The sequence below is a fragment of the Boeremia exigua genome (assembly GCF_020726555.1).
Source record: "Boeremia exigua strain MPI-SDFR-AT-0100 chromosome Unknown C7974scaffold_13, whole genome shotgun sequence".
Taxonomy (NCBI): Eukaryota; Fungi; Ascomycota; class Dothideomycetes; order Pleosporales; family Didymellaceae; genus Boeremia; species Boeremia exigua.
In genome coordinates this window covers 592694-610953 of record NW_025763530.1, presented here as the reverse complement: position 1 = coordinate 610953, position 18260 = coordinate 592694, and the positions used below count along the sequence as shown (strand labels likewise).

At 59.1% G+C, this 18260-nt stretch overlaps 8 protein-coding genes and 1 non-coding gene across 9 annotated transcripts; 3 read left to right on the top strand and 6 right to left on the bottom strand.

Annotated features, from left to right (window-relative positions):
* The first annotated feature begins 5 nt into the window (after window positions 1-5).
* C7974DRAFT_404348 (uridine-cytidine kinase-like protein-like 1) lies at window positions 6-1609 on the top strand. Its single transcript, XM_046142937.1, has 3 exons — window positions 6-290; window positions 344-471; window positions 520-1609. The coding sequence occupies exons 1-3, from the start codon at window positions 138-140 to the stop codon at window positions 1577-1579; spliced, it is 1341 nt and encodes a 446-aa protein (XP_045992116.1). The 5' UTR covers window positions 6-137; the 3' UTR covers window positions 1580-1609.
* Window positions 1610-1876: 267 nt separating this feature from the next.
* On the bottom strand, window positions 1877-5507 carry C7974DRAFT_475867 (uncharacterized protein; the record flags this gene model as incomplete). Its single annotated transcript, XM_046146654.1, has 2 exons — window positions 1877-5350; window positions 5472-5507. The coding sequence occupies 2 exons, from the start codon at window positions 5505-5507 to the stop codon at window positions 1877-1879; spliced, it is 3510 nt and encodes a 1169-aa protein (XP_045992115.1).
* Window positions 5508-5555: 48 nt separating this feature from the next.
* Window positions 5556-7154, bottom strand: C7974DRAFT_404345 (uncharacterized protein). The gene has a single exon (XM_046142936.1). It carries the CDS (start codon window positions 6865-6867, stop codon window positions 5761-5763), a length of 1107 nt encoding a protein of 368 aa, XP_045992114.1. The 5' UTR covers window positions 6868-7154; the 3' UTR covers window positions 5556-5760.
* A 1026-nt stretch (window positions 7155-8180) lies between these two features.
* C7974DRAFT_t114 lies at window positions 8181-8265 on the bottom strand. Its single transcript has one exon. It is a non-coding gene; the product is annotated as a tRNA-Pro (tRNA).
* Window positions 8266-8725: 460 nt separating this feature from the next.
* On the bottom strand, window positions 8726-10633 carry C7974DRAFT_437363 (sphingosine-1-phosphate phosphohydrolase; the record flags this gene model as incomplete). The annotated part of the gene is made up of 4 exons (XM_046145188.1): window positions 8726-8802; window positions 8851-10139; window positions 10187-10403; window positions 10480-10633. The coding sequence occupies 4 exons, from the start codon at window positions 10631-10633 to the stop codon at window positions 8726-8728; spliced, it is 1737 nt and encodes a 578-aa protein (XP_045992113.1).
* A 279-nt stretch (window positions 10634-10912) lies between these two features.
* Window positions 10913-11889, top strand: C7974DRAFT_437362 (P-loop containing nucleoside triphosphate hydrolase protein; the record flags this gene model as incomplete). The annotated part of the gene is made up of 3 exons (XM_046145187.1): window positions 10913-11185; window positions 11258-11461; window positions 11491-11889. The coding sequence occupies 3 exons, from the start codon at window positions 10913-10915 to the stop codon at window positions 11887-11889; spliced, it is 876 nt and encodes a 291-aa protein (XP_045992112.1).
* A 655-nt stretch (window positions 11890-12544) lies between these two features.
* Window positions 12545-13417, bottom strand: C7974DRAFT_69199 (DASH complex subunit Dad1-domain-containing protein). The gene is made up of 2 exons (XM_046147091.1): window positions 13080-13417; window positions 12545-13006 (listed from the first exon to the last, which is right to left on the bottom strand). The coding sequence occupies exons 1-2, from the start codon at window positions 13179-13181 to the stop codon at window positions 12800-12802; spliced, it is 309 nt and encodes a 102-aa protein (XP_045992111.1). The 5' UTR covers window positions 13182-13417; the 3' UTR covers window positions 12545-12799.
* Window positions 13245-15363, top strand: C7974DRAFT_368078 (tRNA-splicing endonuclease-like protein subunit sen34). Its single transcript, XM_046139885.1, has 3 exons — window positions 13245-13345; window positions 13546-14139; window positions 14629-15363. Exons 2-3 carry the CDS (start codon window positions 13555-13557, stop codon window positions 15088-15090), a joined length of 1047 nt encoding a protein of 348 aa, XP_045992110.1. The 5' UTR covers window positions 13245-13345; window positions 13546-13554; the 3' UTR covers window positions 15091-15363.
* On the bottom strand, window positions 15354-18160 carry C7974DRAFT_404333 (uncharacterized protein). The gene has a single exon (XM_046142935.1). It carries the CDS (start codon window positions 18080-18082, stop codon window positions 15788-15790), a length of 2295 nt encoding a protein of 764 aa, XP_045992109.1. The 5' UTR covers window positions 18083-18160; the 3' UTR covers window positions 15354-15787.
* Window positions 18161-18260: the final 100 nt, after the last annotated feature.

Below are 18260 nucleotides of genomic sequence, written 5' to 3'. Positions count from 1 at the left end.
GAGCAGCCTACTCAAAATCCGTCGTTGCTGTATCACTACATAAGGCCTTGCATATCTTTAATCCTTCGCTGTTGTATACTTTGCGCGACATGAGGTAGAGCTCGATCATTTTTAGCCACTGAGATCAACCCACCACCATGTCTGCACAAGGCCGCCGAACGCACTACCAGCCCCCATGGGGCAACGCGAACATTATTGGTGTAGCAGGTAGTTCGGGGTCTGGTAAGACATCTCTGGCAATGGCTATCGTGGCGTCCATGAACTTGCCATGGGTTGTGATCCTCTCCATGGTGCGTCAGCGGTGCTCACAGCAGGTCACGTGCCCACATGCTAAGAAAGCCAGGACTCATTCTACAAGCCATTGACTCCGGAGCAATCCGCCATGGCCTTCAGAAATGAGTATGACTTCGACGCGCCCGAGGCCATTGATTTTGATATCTTGGTCGAGCGGCTGCGGGACATCAAGGCCGGGTACGGACACCACCACACACCCCCATCGACTGGCTGACCATCCGCCAGCAAAGTCGCCGAGGTGCCTGTCTATTCGTTTGCGAAGCACGCCCGCCTCGAACAGACCACCACCATCTACTCACCGCACGTAGTGATCCTAGAAGGCATTTTCGCGCTGCACGACCAGCGCGTCCTGGACATCCTGGACCTGAAGATCTTCGCCGAAGCCGACTCAGACCTGTGTCTCTCGCGGCGGCTCGTGCGAGACGTCAAAGAGCGCGGCCGCGACATTGAAGGCTGCATCAAGCAGTGGTTCGGCTTCGTCAAGCCCAACTTCTACAAGTACGTTGCGCCGCAGCGCGAGATAGCCGATCTAATTGTGCCGCGCGGCATCGAGAACAAAGTCGCGATTTCCATGGTCGCGGACCAGGTGCGCAAGACGCTCAAGCAGAAATCCGCGCAGCACCAGATGGAGCTGCGGCGGCTGGGCCAACTGGCCGAGGACCGCCCGCTGCACGACAATGCGAAGGTGCTGGAGCAGACCAACCAGGTGCGCGGCATGCACACGATGCTCATGGACCAGAGCACGTCGAAGGAGGACTTTGTGTTCTACTTCGACCGCATGGTGGCGTTGCTTATCGAGACCGCGGTCGACTTCATCCCGTTCTCGCCCACGCAGGTGTACACGCCGCAGAACAATGTGTACATGGGGCTCAAGAAAGACGGGGACGTCAGCGCGGTGGTTGTTCTGCGCGGCGGAAGCGCATTCGAGACGGGTCTGCGACGCACGATTCCAGACTGCGTGACAGGGCGGGTGTTGATCCAGACCAACTACCGCACGGGGGAGCCTGAACTGCACTACCGGGCTCTTCCGCAGAACATTGCGCAGCACAGTCTTGTCCTTGTGTTGGACTCGCAGTTCTCGTCTGGTGCTGCGGCGTTGATGGCCGTGCAGGTCCTGGTCGATCACGGCGTTCCGGAAGAGAAGATAGCGTTTGTCACATACGCGGCTGGTCGCGTTGGTATGAACCGTGTGCTGAGCGTATTCCCTGAGATCAAGATAGTTGTAGCAAGGATAGGTGACGATATGGAGAACCGATGGGTTGAGACGAAGTATCTAGGATGTTGAACATATTGCATATATAGCATGAATCTACGATATCAACAAGTTCACAGATGGTAACAGATCGAAAATGCTTGGCCGGCAGTGAAGCAGCACCTGAAAAGTGTGGACAGGGAATAGATGACAGAATTGAATATGAATGAGTCCCCCGCAAGCTTGTACATACACTTGTGAACATCAGGCGACCGAAAAGGTGGAAATCCCAGCATATCGCCAGACTTGGAAAATAGCAGATGATATATACTAAGTAAGACAACGCATAAGATATTAAACACATCCCAGTTACAAGAACCACCAGCCCCCCTACCACCCCCTCGCCTTCCCCTTCCCCTTCCCACTCCCCAATCTCGGACTCAGCGCCGGGAACTGGTCCTCTTCCATGTCCCTCCTGCTCTGCTCCTCTGCGAGACTCAACTGCATCGCGAACTCCAGATCGCTCAGCTCATTCCCGTTGTTTGAGCTCGCACCCGCTTTGCCCTTCTTTGCTGGCGTGTTCCAGGGAGAACTGGAGGCGTACTTCTTGCCCTTGGCGTACTTGATGGGGATGTCGAAGGGGGAGGGCTCGAAAGGGTCGGAGGAGAAAGGGTCGGCGCCGTTGCTCTCGGCGAGAGAGAGGCGGATGGCTTCGGCGATGTCGGGGTCGAGGTCTTCGTCGCCTGGGTCGGCGGCATTGTGGGAAGAAGGTTGGGCAGTGCTGCTGGGCTCAGGCTTGATGGTCTCCTGGCGAGACAACTCAATGAACTCGCTCTCGCGGCGCTTCTTCTCCTCAATCTCTGCGTTCTCTTGTGAAAGAAGCAGAGCGTATGCTAGTGCTTCGTCTTCGTCTTCAAGCAGCTCAGTCCCGTACCGAGCTGCTTGCCGCTCAGCCTGCTTGCGTCTCTGTATCTTGTCCCGCTCCAGCTCGAACTGCTCGTTCTCAATGTAGCCCTTCAAGTTCACCCGCCCAGTTCCAGTGAAGCGATCATTGGCTTGGTTCGTGCCCCGCTCTGCGCGACGAAGGCGACGTTTGCTGCTCTTGTACTGGTCAGCCGCAGATGAACTGAAGCTCCACCAGCGGAGCTGATTGCCAAGCGAGACCACACCGCGCAGAACTGTTGGGTCCGGATCGATGCACACAGCACCAGCTGCAAACATGTTGATGCCGACACCCTGAGCAGAGGCTTGCGCTTGTACGAGACGTCTGCGAGCGCGAGTTGCATGGCGCGAATGCAATGTTGTAATGGGCGACATACTGGACGCGAGTGGGTCCCAAGCCTGGACCAGTCCGTCGTTGCCGCCAGCAACGAGGTAGAGAGATGTCAAAGCTAGTGACGAAATCTCGGGAGAGTCGGTATAAATAATGCGAAGAGGCTCGACATTATTGGGATACTCGGACGACCGTGAGACGGGCGCTCTCACATCCCACACAATCACCGTCCCGCTCTTGGTGCCTACTGCGAGGAAGCGCGCTCGTTGACCAGGAATGTCTGCAGGCGAGGCTGGCTGGCTTGCCACTGACATCGGTGACGCGTATGGCGACGATGCTGTCGATGCTGTCGAGAACCCCAGCGCTGGATCTTCAGACAGGGTAAGCGTGGCAAAGGTCGAACTGTCCAGCGCCGACACGATCAGTCGAGTATTCTTGAAACCACCGAAGTTGAACTTGGAGGACCGCCACTCTTCCACAAGGCTAGCCGGCTCGGGTGAGCTACTGGTCGACATGTAGGAGGAGCTGCGATTCCGTAATGGTGCCTGGATAGTGACTGGTGTGCTGACCCCAGGGCCACCGAAGAGTGACGGACCTTGGGACAATTGCGGCGTCGCAGTGCGAGTAGACGTAGCGGTACTCTTGTCTCTGTCGCTCGATCTCCATCGAGTGAAGCGTGTGACCTCCGCAGTGGTACCTTCGTCAAGACCACATTCAAGGATGACTAGTGCTTCACCTGCGTCGTTGCCATCGTCTCCAGCGAAATCGACCTCGAGGCGCCTGCGCATATCCCAGCCAAGACAAGACTTTCGAAAGTCTTTGGGCGGTTTGCGAAGAAACTGCTGGATCTCTCTCGTCTCCGCAGCAATCTGCTGCTTGCCCAAGCACATGCCGTCCCACGATGTGCGCGGAGAATAACTGCCATCAATCTCGGCATCGCTATAAGGGTCCGGTCTGGCAGTACGCCTACTGGGCTCGACTAGGTTCCAATAAACACTCCGTCCGGTCAGCCAAGCCAAGTACTCGGTAGGTTCCGCAATGTCGGTTGTAATGGCGTGACTGCGGGTGGGAAACTTGGTCAGGTAGAACAATTCTCCAAGTGCATTGAGAGCTACCGCCCAGATGCGGTTCTGAGTCTGCCGTTTCGTAGAGTAGTTATCGTCGACAACAATCGAGATGATTGGAACACCAGGACTGAGGATCCAGCGAGCAGTAAGCTCGCCCTTTTGCAGACGGGCCGCCTTTACACCATCCGTGCCGAGACTGCAGGCAGTCACCACACCTGCAGCAGAGCCCATCAGCATTCCAATGACGCCCTCGGAAAGTGTTGGTATCGTGTTGGACTTTGCGATCCAGACGCTACAGATAGCGCCACCGTCCACGCCCAGTTTGGGGACTCCAAATTCGGGACTGCTGAAGTCCAGAGGGTCTGCGATGAAGCGACCGCGCATCTCGTCGGTCGCGCGGTAGTAGCAAGAGCCTTCCGGACAGCCCTGGCCGTATATCATGCCGTGAGGCTGCGACACATCCATGACATTTGGTCGTCCCACCACTTCACCGGACCCAAGGCCCCACTCCGCAGTCCCTGGGAAGCGTTCGGAAAACTGGCTGTAGAAGTTGGGATCGCTCTGGCCCCATGGATCGACCTTTGCGATAGTCGGGTCGCTCGTCGTGGACATGCCAACGTCGTCTGCACCGTGGATGAACCGCGGCTCCTTCTTATTCAGGCCACTGCCAAACGAAGCATGTATATGGTTGATCGTCGTGTACGTCTTGGCGTCGTAGGTCACTACTGGTAGCACACTCTGCACCAGGCCAGCCCGCGACGGGGTCGGGGCGTCTTGCATAGGCTTGCCGCGAACCAAGGAGCGCAGCATCCTGGTGCGCAGGATGTATTCACTGCGCCATGATGCCAACGCGGTGAGCCTCGTGAATATCCTCTTCTCCGACCGCACAATGTCACCATTATCCTCCAAAGCCGCGTTGATAGCAGCATCTTCGAGCGCGCCAGGGCCCGGGAAGTAGCGCGCGAAGGCTACTTGCCATGCGTGCGGCGTCGTAACGAGATCGTTGAAGCGCCGAGAAACAAGCGCGACAGCCGCGAGATCGTTCGGCGACAGGTGTGCAATGGCGTGGATCAGGATCTCGTTGGGCAAATGCGCGATAGGGGAGCGCTTATCGTCCGGCTTTCGCACGCTCTTGATAACCTCAAAGAGAGGCCCTTCCGGGTTCTTGCGCGCTGACTTGGAGAGCGCTTTCTCGTATTCGTCGATTCTGTTCCGCGGCGGCGGCGTCGACAGCCTGAGACCCTTCAATCCCTCGGTCTCAGCATCGGCGCCCGCGCTGGGTGACGCGGACCGCGTCGCGTCGCGCGTGTCGCCACCGGACGGTGACTCGGAATCTCCTCGCGACCCACCTGAGTGAGGTTGCAGAGGAGGCTGCGGGTCATCGTCGCGGCGCTGTCCATGCTGGGAGGTGGATTCGAGGGCTTCGGGGGCGACTGGTGGAAAGGAGGCGTTTTCGAATTCGGCAGGGGACTCTGGCTGCATAAACCTGTTGGAGGGGCGGAGGGGTGTGTGCGAGCGACCGAGCTGTCAGACAGTACTCAGTCAGAGTCAGGATATGCGTGCGCGGGGCGATTGGCGGCGTGGGTAGTGGTGTTGGTGGAGGGGCAATGTTCAGACTTTTGGTGACTCGCCGAGACTCATGCACCATGACGATTGCGGGAAGGAGCGAACGTGGGGCCATCGCGACCTTCACATTGGGTCAAGCATATTCTATACAGAATCCAATTATTGGTATGTACCGATATCGTGAATCAAACACATTTTTCTTTCTAGAATTCAATTATCTGTGTATACCGATATACATGGGTCAAACATGTTTCTCATGTTAGAATTTAATTTTCTCTACGTACCGATATGCATAGGTCAAAGAGGAAGATTTATTCCACTTTAGAATCCAATCATCTATATGTTCCAATCTGCATAAGCGCAGCTGCTCACTTCTTGGATGGCTTCGCACGATCCGCAGGACATTGTCTCATCTCCATCAGCGCCTCCATGTGCTTGACCGAGATGCCAACCGGCACCTTATTACAATACCCTTTATGCAAAGGCCAGACGTTCTTCTGATGCTGCCGGTCGCAGAACCACACCTCGCCGCAGCCGCCACACTTGAACTTGGGCTTGGGCGCCCCACAGCACGCGCACCACTTCTCCGTGGCCCGCTTCTCCCACCTGTCCTTCGCGCGCTGGGCGGCTTCCTGGAGATGCCTGGCGTCCTCGGGGTAGGCGGGACCGAGCAGCGTTTCGATGAATGCACGCGACCCGGGCTGGTGGCTGTGGGCGAAGTCGCGCCACCTGTGCTCCCATCCAAACGCGTGTTCGCAGACGAACGGCATCCTGCCCTTTCTGCCGGGGCCGCGGCCGACGTCTCCGAACTGCATGGACGAGAGATCGAGGAGCGACATGGTCCACTCGCTTCCCGGCGGGCTGAAGCCCATGTGTGCATGGTTCAGCGTGTGCTGGTAGCCGCTGAGCCAGAAGTTGTCGTTGGTCTGCGGGCTCCTGTTTTCGATTGAGACGGCAGTGCTGAACTTGGGGAGGACAAACGTATCGCTGATTCCCGTCCGGTGGCTGATCGTGGTGTCATACGTGAATGTACCCATTCCATCCATGGGCTCGTGGCGGATGCGGAGTGGCGTGTCTGGTGGGAAGAGGCCAAAGAAGCACTGCAGGAGGCACACGCTTGAATAGCAGGCATCTTGGTGCTTTATGCGGTAGTAGACTGTCTCGAGGTCTTGGCTTGACAGAGGGCGCAATGGGGGCATGGCCTTGTTGATCATGGTGCTGGGGAGATCGGGCTGCTCGTCGTCGCCCTTGCTGTCGCGGAGAATGATCCAGGTGCGTTCGTTTGGGATGTTGTCCTTGAGAAGTTTTGAGGGGGTGTTCTTCTGCAGCTTTTCCAACATGGGGTCGTCAGGAAGCAGAACATGGACGAGCTTGGTGTGGCGAGAGTGCGGCTCTCTGGTGACTCGTTCGTAGTTCAAGAGAGTTGCAATGTCGATGAGATCCATAGGATCGGTCGCCGTCGCCATCCTTGCCATGTTCTATGTGTTGTACGAGAAGAGAAGATGAGGTTAGTGGAGCGGAGGACTGGGTTATTTAAGAGGGCAGTGCCGACTTTCACCTTCACCTCGAGCTTGCGCCGCCACATTGTTTGCCAGGTGTGAGAACGCGCAAACCAGGCAGCAAGGCAGCAGCGACGACTCGAGGAATACCTAATCACCATCGTATTGTGTCGTCGAGGCGCGGAAAGTATCGAGATCAACTTTCAAGACACTTGTACTCAGTGGGTGAATAGCATCAACTAAGCAGCCCCAGCAGCCCCAGCAGCATTCGAGTTGTTACATTTTAGCTACAGTATGTTAGGGGTAAGTAGTCAATGTGTCACAAGACTTCGCAGCAGCTAGCTGTTAACAAAACATGGCCTATAGAGGTATACAAAAAAATTCAGCTTTGATATTAGCACTTTATTGTTTAGTTTAGTATGCTGTACTATAACTTGCAGAGAGGTGCTGCTAGAAGAAGAATGTTTAAGAATCTATATTGATTACTTACCCCTGCTATACTGTACGTGCCATCGTATTGTGTTGTTGAGGCGCGGAAAGTATCGAGATTAACTCAAGACCCTTGTGCTTTCAAGTAGACATCGTCAACAAGGACGTCACAGCAGCATCATGCTGTTGCATTTCACTAGACTACAACGATCCCAGACACAATCAGACATTGCGATTCAACCCACTCCGATGTCATATCAGTGTTGCGAAGGGGATATACCCGTCCAAGTCCCCCATGCCACCAGCAACCAGCTCAGTGCCGTCCTGCACAACCACACAACCGAAAACCTTGGTGTAACGTACTCCAGCAACTGCTATACACACAGCCGAAGAAGTTCTGGTTGTTTTGGCGACATTTCGAGCGCGCGTTGACACGGAGTGATTTTTTGAGCAAGTACATATGCAGCAAGGTTTGGTGAATGTCAGTGTGCACACTTCCACGAAAAAAAGTTTTTGTACTGGCCAACTCCGAAGACTGTACACCCGACGATGAACACGTTTCTGTGCTCGATTGTATCTTTCCGCGCTATCTTTCCGCGCACCACCACGCCACCGTCCACGCTCAAATCATACACCACGCCCGAATCGCACTAAAACCAGAGTCTCTGCACCAGCAAGCAGCACCAACCCATCTCCCACAGCCCCGGTCCTGCAAAAAGCCATCCAACCCTTCCCCCATTGACATGTTACACCTCTCCCCGCCGCCTCACTCTCCACCCACGACCACGAGCCAAAAAGCAATCTTCCACGCCCCCAGGACACCAGGACACCAGGACACCAGGACACCAGCCAGCAAAAAAGGGTCCTGCCGCGACTCGAACGCGGGGCCTCTCGCAAATTGCTTAGTCACCCTAAGCGAGAATCATACCACTAGACCACAGGACCGGGCTTTTGTTGGAGCTGATTGATGAAAATCCGATCGAGAGGAAGGAATATGTTTGAAGTAGGGAAGGTGCTGGGAAGGTGCTGGGAAGGGGGGGGATAAGGGGGTGCGCAGCAAGGGGGTGGTGTGATGTGGGAGAAGGGGGCGGGGCGCACGGGCGCTAGCGGGCGGGTCTCGTGTCGACCCACTTGGATCTGGAGCGTGGGAGGGAGGCGGTGTGGGTGGGTCGCGTACGGGGGAGGGCGAGGGAGTGGAGCCGCTGGTGGACGAGCTGGGTTGTCAGGGGGTTTGTGTGTTAGAGACGGGGAATGGTGGGGGAGAACATCTGTGCGGATCACAGAGCGGAGGGAAAGCAGACGCGGAAAGGGTATCTGATTGTCATGTCCCAGGGCCAGCCATTGGGTGTGTGGTAACATTTACAAGTGTTGTGGCTGGAGCCAAACGGGGAGAAAGGAGTATGGACTATGGTCGGATGCCCATACCGAGGCCGACCATTTCGAAGATGATGGGATCGATGCCCACGGCCAGCATGCCGATGCCTGGGACGAGTCAGTACATATCAGGATAACAGTGACGAGAGCACAAACCGGTGTACACAATCAGCTTCGTCACTACTTCAACATCGTATCGCACGCGTGGCTTCGTAAGCTTCATGAAGATCTCGCGTTTCTCGTTCTCCTCCTCGCTCTTCAGCGAGAGATCACCCGCGAAATCCGTGTCGCTGTCGGGCGGCGTGTTCATCTCGCCCTCGAAGCCGTGAGTGTCGCCAGTGCCCATCATGCGCTCGTACGACTGCACGCGGGACGTCATGGGCGTGGGCAGTAGACCAGCGCCCAGCTGAGTCTGGCCTTTCTCGGCCGTGGGTGGTACTACCTGGGGGGTTGTCGACCACTCCAGGTCTTCGGGTATGCCGTCTGAAGAATTAACACTTTCCCGCCGCCGCCGGTTGCGGTAGGCGAGCGTTTCGTAGGCGTCGGACGCTGACTGGGGACCGACTGAGACGGATCTTTTGCGCGGATGGGCCAGGTTCTTGAGCATCTGCGGGAGCTGCGACGCAGGCGGAATGACATTGTCGTCGTCGCGCATGTTGGGGATGGACGTGTATGACGAAGCATTGAGGAAGAAAGCGCGGGGCAAGTTCATTCGGCCGCGTTCCAGCAGTCTGAAGATGGGCGGCAGTATCTTGAACAACGCCGGCTTTGCAGTGGCCCTCCAAATGAAGATGACAACGACTCCAAGCAGCGTGCGGGCGATGGCTGTGGGCAGGCCGATCTTGGCCAGCTCAAATGGCACCGTGGAGGGGTAGACGTCGTTGATTGCAAAGCCCGACTGCGCATAGTGCCAGGCGCCAATGTTGATGCCAACGACCACGCCAGAGAAAGCAACACTGTCGTCGAAGCAGGGACAGTCGTCAGCCGGCTCTGGATGGATGCGCACAAGCACGAAGATGACCAGCGTGGCTATGATGACGTCCTTGTACGATCCGCTGAATATCCACGAGTCTATCCAGTCGCTCAGGACCAGCTGGAAGACGGTAATGACGGCGCCGAGCACGCTGCCCACCAGGACGTCCAGGAAGCCGTGCATGCCGCAGTACAGGCGGCCGACAATGATGGATATGGCGTAGACGTAGAAGAGGGCCTGCAGGCCAATGTTGACGGCCGGGCTGTACTCGTCGGACTGGCGCAGCATGTATATAGCGTAGATGGTCACCGACACGGCGTTGGTCGAGTGCGACGAGGGGAAGCCGTACTCGAGGGCGGCCGAGCCACTCATGGAGATGCGGGCGAGCGGCGGCGACAGCGGGCGCGGCAGACAGAGCATGTCCTTGAGGAAGCCGCTCCAGTAGATGCCGGCGGCCAGCATGAAGACGGTGCTGGGCGTGTCAGTGTGGCACGATTGGACGGCAGACGGGCGACCTACGCTCGGCCCAGGCTGGTGTAGCCGCACCAGAACTGGATGGGCAGGAAGACCATGAAGAAGGTGTGGGTCCCGAGGTTCGCCGTGTAGGCAAAGTACGTGTCGAGGGCGGGCGAGCGCAGGCTGTCCTGCATCCAGGCGAGCCACGGCGTCTCCCAGCGCACAATGGGGATCAGGCGGTTGCGCAGGTCGTTGCGCCACTTGGGCAGGCGGCGGGCATCTGTTCAGCGTTCAGCTTCAGCGTTCAGCGCTCGGCACGCGTCTCTCGGCGCGCTCAATGGCACCGCGCAACGCACAGTGGTCGTGGTGGCGGTTGCCGGCGTCGAGGCGCTTCTCGTGCTTCTCGAGCTGATGGGGCTGCGCGGGCTGGGCGGGCTGCGCGTGCGGCGCCTGCTCCGTGGCCGCGGCGAGGGCGGGTGCGCGCGCGGGCGCATCATGCTGGAGCGACATGGCAGCAGTCGGCGGGCGGGGGTCGCGCGCGCAGGACGATCATGGCAGCGAGGTGGATGCTGGGGCGCGGCCGGGCGGTTGCGCGCTGGGGCAGCCGACCGAGTAGCGCCGCCGGTCGTTGCTCGGGAGACGCCATGTGCGTTAGGGCTAACCGTCTAACCACCACGCCTTCCTCGTCGCGTTGCCCTCGCTACCAGCGCATTGTTACCAGCCCACGGCCGCATTCCTCGTCGCCCGCGCTCTCCACCCGCCCTCACCACCTCCATCATCACGCCCGCCATGGCCACCGCGCCCTCGCAGAACTACGACTACCTGCGCCGCAAGCAGAGCACAAAAGCCCCTGCTGCGTCTGCCACACCGGTCCGCAAGCCCGCCCGCACACCCAGCGAACGCAACAGCAATGGCACAGTCAGCTCATACGGAACCACGCAGACAAATCACACCAGCGTCACCGAGCCGCCGGCCTTTTCGAAAAAGCTGGTCGTCGTGGGCGATGGCGGCTGCGGAAAGACATGTCTGTTGATCAGCTACAGCTCCGGCAACTTCCCAGAGGTACGTCTTGCGCGCCGCCTGCACCGCCGCCTGCACGCCTGCACCGTCGCTGCACCGCGCTAACCGCCGCAGAAATACGTGCCGACCGTCTTCGAGAACTACATCACCCAGACGCCGCATCTGCCCACTGGCAAGATGGTCGAGCTGGCCCTGTGGGACACGGCCGGCCAGGAGGAATACGACCGCCTGCGCCCGCTGTCCTACCCGGAGACCGACATCATCTTTGTGTGCTTCGCCATTGACTGCCCCAATTCGCTCGAAAACGTCATGGACAAGGTAGCCTGCCCACTTCCTGCTTTTGCCAGCCCGCACTAACCCGCCCAAGTGGTACCCCCGAAGTCCTCCACTTCTGCCCCACAACGCCGCTGATGCTGCTCGGCCTCAAGTCAGATCTTCGCAACAAGAAGAACTGCATCGAGCTGCTCAAGACACAAGGCCTGACCCCCGTGACCCCTGACCAGGGCCGTGTCGTCGCGAAGAAGATGGGCGCCATGTACATGGAGTGCAGTAGTAAAGAGCAGGACGGCGTCGAGGACATCTTCGACACCGCCGTGACCATCGCCGTCGGCGACGAGTGGAAGACACCGGCAGACACGCGCAGAGAAACCCCCTCGTCGTCCGCCCCGGGGCATCACCGGACCATCTCGACAATGACCGACCTGCCCAAGAAGAAGAAGAAGAGCAAGGGCTGCACCATCCTCTGAGCGCGCATAATCACACCGAGGCGGCCATCTCGACACCCGACGCTGGACGACACGATCAAGATGCTAATGCCCATCGAACCACGCCTTCGATTTCTTGCATACTGCCGGTGCGCCCCAGTCACCTGCGACCCCTTGCGCGACCCCTGCGCCACCCATTTCTGTAGAGCTCTACACGTACATGATTCATGGCGTTTCTGGCTGCTTTTGAGCGACAATTAGTATGACCGGGCTCCGTCCTGAGCGTCTACGTGTGCATTCCACCATTCTGTATCTGTATTCGGTATTTAGTTGTGCGCGGGCCTATCGCCGCGCGACGAATAAATTTTAACGTCTTCTCATCTGATGTCTTGACATGGTCGGTGTGAAGGTCTGGCAACGTGAATGATACAGACGGCTTCCTGGAGTCTGACATCATATCGCACAGCTCGAACAGGGGCATCCTGGGTGACGTTGACAGCTGTAGGCCCTTGTACACATCGTTGTGCACATCATTGTACACATCAGATTGCCCATCCTAGTCTACCATGGCCAGAGCGGTCAGCTGTTGTCTGAACGCTGGCCTCCTCGTGCAGTTGACGTCACCAACGAGGGACTGAAGTCTCTGTTTACATCTTCCACCCTCAGTCATCTCCCAATCGCCCTCTCTAGAAATTCTGGCAAGCATCCTCGTTCAATTGACGTGACTGAAGTCTCGTTCAGATCTTCCACCCTCAGTCATCTCTCCAATCGCCCTCTCCAGGAGTTCTGGCATGCGTCACCCATCTCATCCGTAGTCTTGGCGTCTCACGAGTCCGTCTGAGAGCAGTCTGTCCCTTTGCCGCGTCTGTACTTCGGGACTACCTCAGCGTCTTCGTCTCGTGACACCACCCCGATGCTGTATCAACTCTGCTCGAGTCAACATGACATCTCCTCACTTCTGATGCTCCGTCACTTCAGTCGCATCCTCGTGCTCGGTCTGCCCCTCCTGCGTGCCCTCCTGGGCATTCGGATCCTTCGCCATGACGTTCTCAAAGTGGCTCCACAGCGACTCGACGGGCGCAAACTCGGTCCCGACCTGGGTCACTTCCTCGAGCGAGCGATTCAGCTTGTTGATGTTTTGGAGCACGAGCTCGAGACTCTGGGACCGGTCAGTCGGCTGCATGCGCCGCGGTGTAGCGGTGTGTGTGAGCAAGTGCGGGGCGGTGGGTTACCTGCGCGATCTCGCCCACGAGCATCTCGCGCTGCTGCTCAAAGTACGACTTCTCCGGCGCAGGCTGCGCGGGGGCAGCGGTCGAGGCGCGATTCGTCGACATGTTGATCTGTTGTGGCCGATTGTTTGGATGCAGGAACGCGCCGCATGGCCGCGGTGGGGTATGCAGCGCTCGGGCCGCGCGCTAGCCCGCCGTCCATAAAATTCCGTTTGCTACCTGCGCTACACTCATCAATCGACCACCACGATGAAACCACACAAGTGAAGGTAAACCCGCCCGCAATTTCCTCGCCCGGGGTCTTCCTCGAGGTTCCTATGATTAACACCATAATATCTGTCAATCCCCTGAATCCCACAAGATGGGACTTGATGACTCAAATTATTGTATTCACACTATGATCCAACCTTCTGCCTAATATTTTCAACTTTACTTCCTGCCAAGCAGCACAGCTAACAGCTCTGCTCAGATCGACATCATGGCGCCCGCCACGGCACCAACAGAAGTCTCGGAGCCCTTCCCCATCTCCTGCGTTGCAGGGCGATACCTCCTTTTCGACGTCGACGTGATCGCTCACGTCCGGCGCACCCATAACATCTGCGGCGTGCTGGTCGGCACCATCCCGAACCTGTCGCAGCAGAATGTGTTCCTCGGCATTCCACTCGAGCTCATGCCTGAAGAGGCCCGCGTGCTCGTGGAAGGAGGACACGCACACATCGTTGACGATGTCGAAACACATCGCCAGGGATTCCAAGAGATGAGCCGCGCAGACCGGCTGAAGTACCTGGCGGAGCTGGACCGTCAGGGTGTCGAGGCTGCGAAGGAGAGTCTGGCGGCCCAGGAGATGAAGAAGGACGTTGCTCTGAAGAAGAAGGGGCTGAGGAAGCCTGTTGAGACCGAGACTGCTCCGAGCGTTGCGGATAGCACTGCGACGATTGAGAGCACGGCGTCCGACGAGACGGTCCATGTTGAGCTCCCCAGCCCTACTGGCTCAGGTCTTGGTTTCATCATGAAGGGCTCAGGTTTTTTGGACCCACCAGCATCGGTCGACACATCATCGCCTGTAGCGTCGTCGTCAGTGCCAGAGTTACCAAGCTCTGTTGCTTCTGACCTTGGGTCGTCGTCGTCAGTGCCAGAGTCACCGAGCTCTGTCGCTTCTGACCTTGGGTCGTCGTTCATCGACCTGGGTTCTATCATGAAGGGATCGTCTTTCTTGGACTCGGCTTCGGTATCAGCAAAGTCAGAAATTGATGCTGCACCTGCCAGCCGCGGTCCATCACTATCCCCGCAGATCTCCGACCTTGGCTCATCCTTCTCTGATCTTGGCTCGATCATGAAAGGATCGTCCTTCATGGACCCTACTCCCATCCAAGTAAAGGTCCGCAAGGTCGAGATCGAGGAAGCCGCGCCGCTCTTGGTCAAGGAGGAAGCCGCCGAGATGGTGGAGGCAGAGGAGACTCAGCTTGAAGCAGCGATGCAGGAGGAGCTCAAGCCCGTGACAGCCGACCCAGAAGTTGTCTTGCCAGAGGTCCCATCTGCGGCTGACACCAAGCCCGTGCCGGCAGAGGATCCCTCAACATCCCTCTTCGCCGAGCCAGCCACCGCCCCTCCCGTCAAAACCACCAAGAGCGTCTTCGCCCAACGCCAATACATCACCCCCACCACATCCACCCTCGCCCTCCCCACACCCCCCAAAGACCCATCCCGCTCGCTCCCCGTGGTACCCAAGAGCTACCCGCTCTTCCGCTTCCTGCACTCGCGCGGCTACTTCTTCATGCCCGGCCTGCGCTTCGGCTGCAACTACTCGGTCTACCCCGGCGACCCGCTGCGGTACCACAGCCACTTCCTGGCCACGGGCCTCGGGTGGGACGAGAAGTTCGACCTGCTGGACATTGTCGGCGGCGGGCGTCTGGGCACGGGCACCAAGAAGGCGTACATGGTCGGCGGCGAGGACCCGAGCAAGCCTGGCACAGAAGGTGTGCGCGCGTTCTCGGTCGAGTGGGCGTCGATGTGAGGGCGTGCGGGGTGTGTGAAGATAATGTGTACATGATAGAAATGAACGTGCTTGATGCTGAACTTGCGTAACCTGTCTGCGTGTTGTTGTGATGCAGTGCCCCATGTTTTGCTGTGATGCAGTGCCCTATGTTTTGATGTGACGTGCAGTGTCCCATGGTATGATGACGACGAAGCGCGCCATCGTCTCGAGTCTCCCGACCTCCTCGAGTCCAAGTCCAAGTCCTCTGCCGTCGACCGTCGGCCTCAACATGTGCATCTGCATCTGCATCTGCATCTGCATCGCCGCCGCATCAACACATGCACGCCATGGGTACGCAAGGAGCAAGAAGCAAGAAGCAAGAAGCAAGACGCAAGTAGCGAGAAGTAACACAGCACAGCACAGCACAGTAAATGCCAAATTACATCTCCCCAACCCCGGTATGTAAAGTACCTAACCGACCTATCCCATCCCATGCCATCATCCCTACCATCCCTACTATCCCTATAAATCCCATCCCATAAACCCTCCATAGCAGACCAAAACGCCAATCATGAATTGTACCTGTAAAAACGCCATGAAGTAGTGAAAGAAAGCCTGTACTCCATGCCCGCCCCGGGGCCCGGGGGTTGCTGGACCGGATCCAGCCCTTGGACGCCGGGAATGCAAAGCGCTTTCTCGCTGCGAGTGCAATGTCGACGCATCGCGAGTCTATCGCTCACTCGCCCCTCCGCACCCGCTTCGCGCACCCGCCCGCCTCCGCCTCCGCGGCCCTCTTGGCTCCGCCCTTCCCCTGCCCCTGCCCCTGCGCCTCAGCCTGCGCGTCCGCCTCCCCCTCCTCGGGCAGCCAGAACCGATGCCCCGTCTCCGCCGTATCGCCAATCATCTCGTCCCCAATCACCCTCTCCTCGCGGAACTGTGCGTCCCCCTCGACCCCCCCAGGGACACTCAACGGGCCCTTATCCCTCCTGAAGAACACGCGCTGGACGAACTTGACCCGCCCCTTCTTTCTAGCGAGTCCAAAGCGCCAGTTGCTGTACGGCAAGAAGCCGAACAGCGCATCCGGCGCATCGTCGGGGACCTCGAGCATTTCCCAGCGGGGGTCGGCGAGCAGCGCGGGGAGCGCCGAGTGTTTCCAGTCGGCGTAGATGTCGTTGGGGACATGGGCGGTCAGTTTCGTCAAGTGGGAGAACTGGCTCGCATAGCGGGCCCAGAAGCGGCGCCAGCCGGTCTTCTCGCGCTGCATGAGCTGCGTCTCGGCGGGCGAGGCGCGGCGGTGGGCGCGCAGGTAGCCCGACACGCCGGGGACGTCGAGCGGGTACTGGATGGTCAGCTCGTCGACCATGTGGGCGATGTGGCTGAGGTTGAAGGCGGCTTGGGTGGGGAGCAGGTGCTCGACTTTGGCGTCGTCGGGGCCGGAGAAGGTTTTGTAGTCGCCAAAGTAGAGGGAGCCGTCGAGGCCGGACGAGGGCGATGTGTTGATGCGGTCGCCGATGGACAGGCGGATGGGCACGTGCAGGTCGCGCAGGGTGCTGACCATGGCTTGGATGCGGGTCAGGACCTGGGCTTTGGGGAGGAAGGTGCGGTGCGGCTCGAGGTTGGCGGGGAAGACGTCGCACATCATCGAGGACCAGGCGAGGATGGGCTTCCAGTCGCACTTGTGCAGCAGCCAGCGGATGGCTTCTTGGACTTCGGCGTTGGAGCAGGGGTCGATGGGCGGGGTGGTGTTGGCCGGGGCGTTGTGGTGGCCGAACTGGCGGCGCTGCATGACGTTGACGAGGTGGAAGGGGTGGAGTGTGATATTCTCGAGGTTGCGGATGGGCTTGATGCTGATGTTGGGGTACTTCTTCGAGATGGTCTGGAGGCTCTGCAGCAGGTCTTCGAACGAGGCGCCGACGCCCTGGACAACGTGGTTGCCGAGTGTCATGTGGTCGCGCTTGCAGTCGTCGAAGCTCTTGTCGTCAAAGGCCTCCTCCTCGTCGCGGTGGTGGTGCCCTTGTGTGATTCGGTAGGGGATGGGCCCGATGACGTCGCGCTCGCGGCGGTCCTCCATCCAGCTGTAGAGGCCGATCTCGACGTCGGTGATCTGCGACCAGTCGGTGGCGTCGGTGGAGAAGAGCGAGCGGTACGGGGCGTAGTCGTGCACCTTGAGCTTGGTCAGCGTGGGCGGGCAGTTGTTCTGCACGCCGTCGACGAGGCAGCACACGCGCTGGTGGACCTCCCACTCGTTCCAGGTGTGGAAGCCCGAGTAGCGCTCGCGGATGGCCAGCGTCTTCAGCTTCAGGCACAGCGGGAAGATGTCCTTGGCCACCGAGCCACCACCGCGGCGGCGCGACAGGCGGAACTTCTGCTTGAAGCGGTAGTCGTTGTACGAGTAGCTGTACTCGATGCGCGAGTGGGCGGTGTAGTCGGCCCAGTTGGCGACCTCGAGCTCGTCCAGGCGGGCAAACAGGCGCGGACAGGCGTCGGCCAGCATGCGCCAGGTCCACGTCTCCTCGGGGGTCCACACAAAGTCCTTGATGGCGGAGATGTCGAGGCTCACCAGGGCCGGCAGGTTCGCGTCGATCCAGCGGAAGTCGTCGACGCTCGCCCAGTGCGACACGGCCAGCTTCTGCACGTAGGCGCGGTTCTCGTCGGTGATGCTGTCCTGGAAGCTCTGCCAGCGCATCTGGCCGCTCGGGCGGTACTTCCACTCGCCCAGGCGCAGGTCGCGCACGTCGGCCAGCTGGATGGGGTACTTGTACAGCAGCTGGCTGACCGACTCGCTGCGGGCCAGGCCCTTGCACAGGCGCTTGAGGCTCCAGGCCTCGTCGCGGTCCAGGTAGTCCAGCACGCACTTGAAGATGTCATCGGGCAGGCGGAACAGCGGGCTGTGCTGCGCCGCCGTCTTGGGCTTGCGCATGTTGAGCGGGTCGAAGCCCATGGGGCTGCATGCGCGGCTCGAGTCGGGCGAGTCGGCGCCGGGCGACGGGGCCATGTCGAGCAGCGCGAGCAGCGAGAGCCGCCGCGACATGAGGGACAGGCGGGGCCGGTCACATGAGCCGCACGGCGGGCAGTGGAGGGAGCGCGGGGCGGCGGGCGGTGGGCGGTGGGTGGCGGGTGGCGGCAGGGCGGTGGTCGGTGGTCGACAGTGGAGGGTGGAGGGCAGAGCAGCAGCGGGCGGAGCTGGCTGCGGCGTGAGGTCGGGGGTC

Bases quoted from the DNA above. Each gene is read 5' to 3' on its own strand.
- C7974DRAFT_368078 (XM_046139885.1), top strand. From the start codon at position 13,555: ATGGCGCCCGCCACGGCACCAACAGAAGTCTCGGAGCCCTTCCCCATC. The intron at 14,140-14,628 runs GTAGCGTCGTCG...GCTGACACCAAG, and splicing joins CGGTCGACACATCATCGCCT to CCCGTGCCGGCAGAGGATCC.
- C7974DRAFT_404348 (XM_046142937.1), top strand. From the start codon at position 138: ATGTCTGCACAAGGCCGCCGAACGCACTACCAGCCCCCATGGGGCAAC. The intron at 291-343 runs GTGCGTCAGCGG...TAAGAAAGCCAG, and splicing joins GGGTTGTGATCCTCTCCATG to GACTCATTCTACAAGCCATT. The intron at 472-519 runs GTACGGACACCA...ACCATCCGCCAG, and splicing joins CTGCGGGACATCAAGGCCGG to CAAAGTCGCCGAGGTGCCTG.
- C7974DRAFT_404333 (XM_046142935.1), bottom strand. From the start codon at position 18,082: ATGTCGCGGCGGCTCTCGCTGCTCGCGCTGCTCGACATGGCCCCGTCG.
- C7974DRAFT_404345 (XM_046142936.1), bottom strand. From the start codon at position 6,867: ATGGCAAGGATGGCGACGGCGACCGATCCTATGGATCTCATCGACATT.
- C7974DRAFT_69199 (XM_046147091.1), bottom strand. From the start codon at position 13,181: ATGTCGACGAATCGCGCCTCGACCGCTGCCCCCGCGCAGCCTGCGCCG. The intron at 13,007-13,079 runs GTAACCCACCGC...GACCGGTCCCAG, and splicing joins TCGTGGGCGAGATCGCGCAG to AGTCTCGAGCTCGTGCTCCA.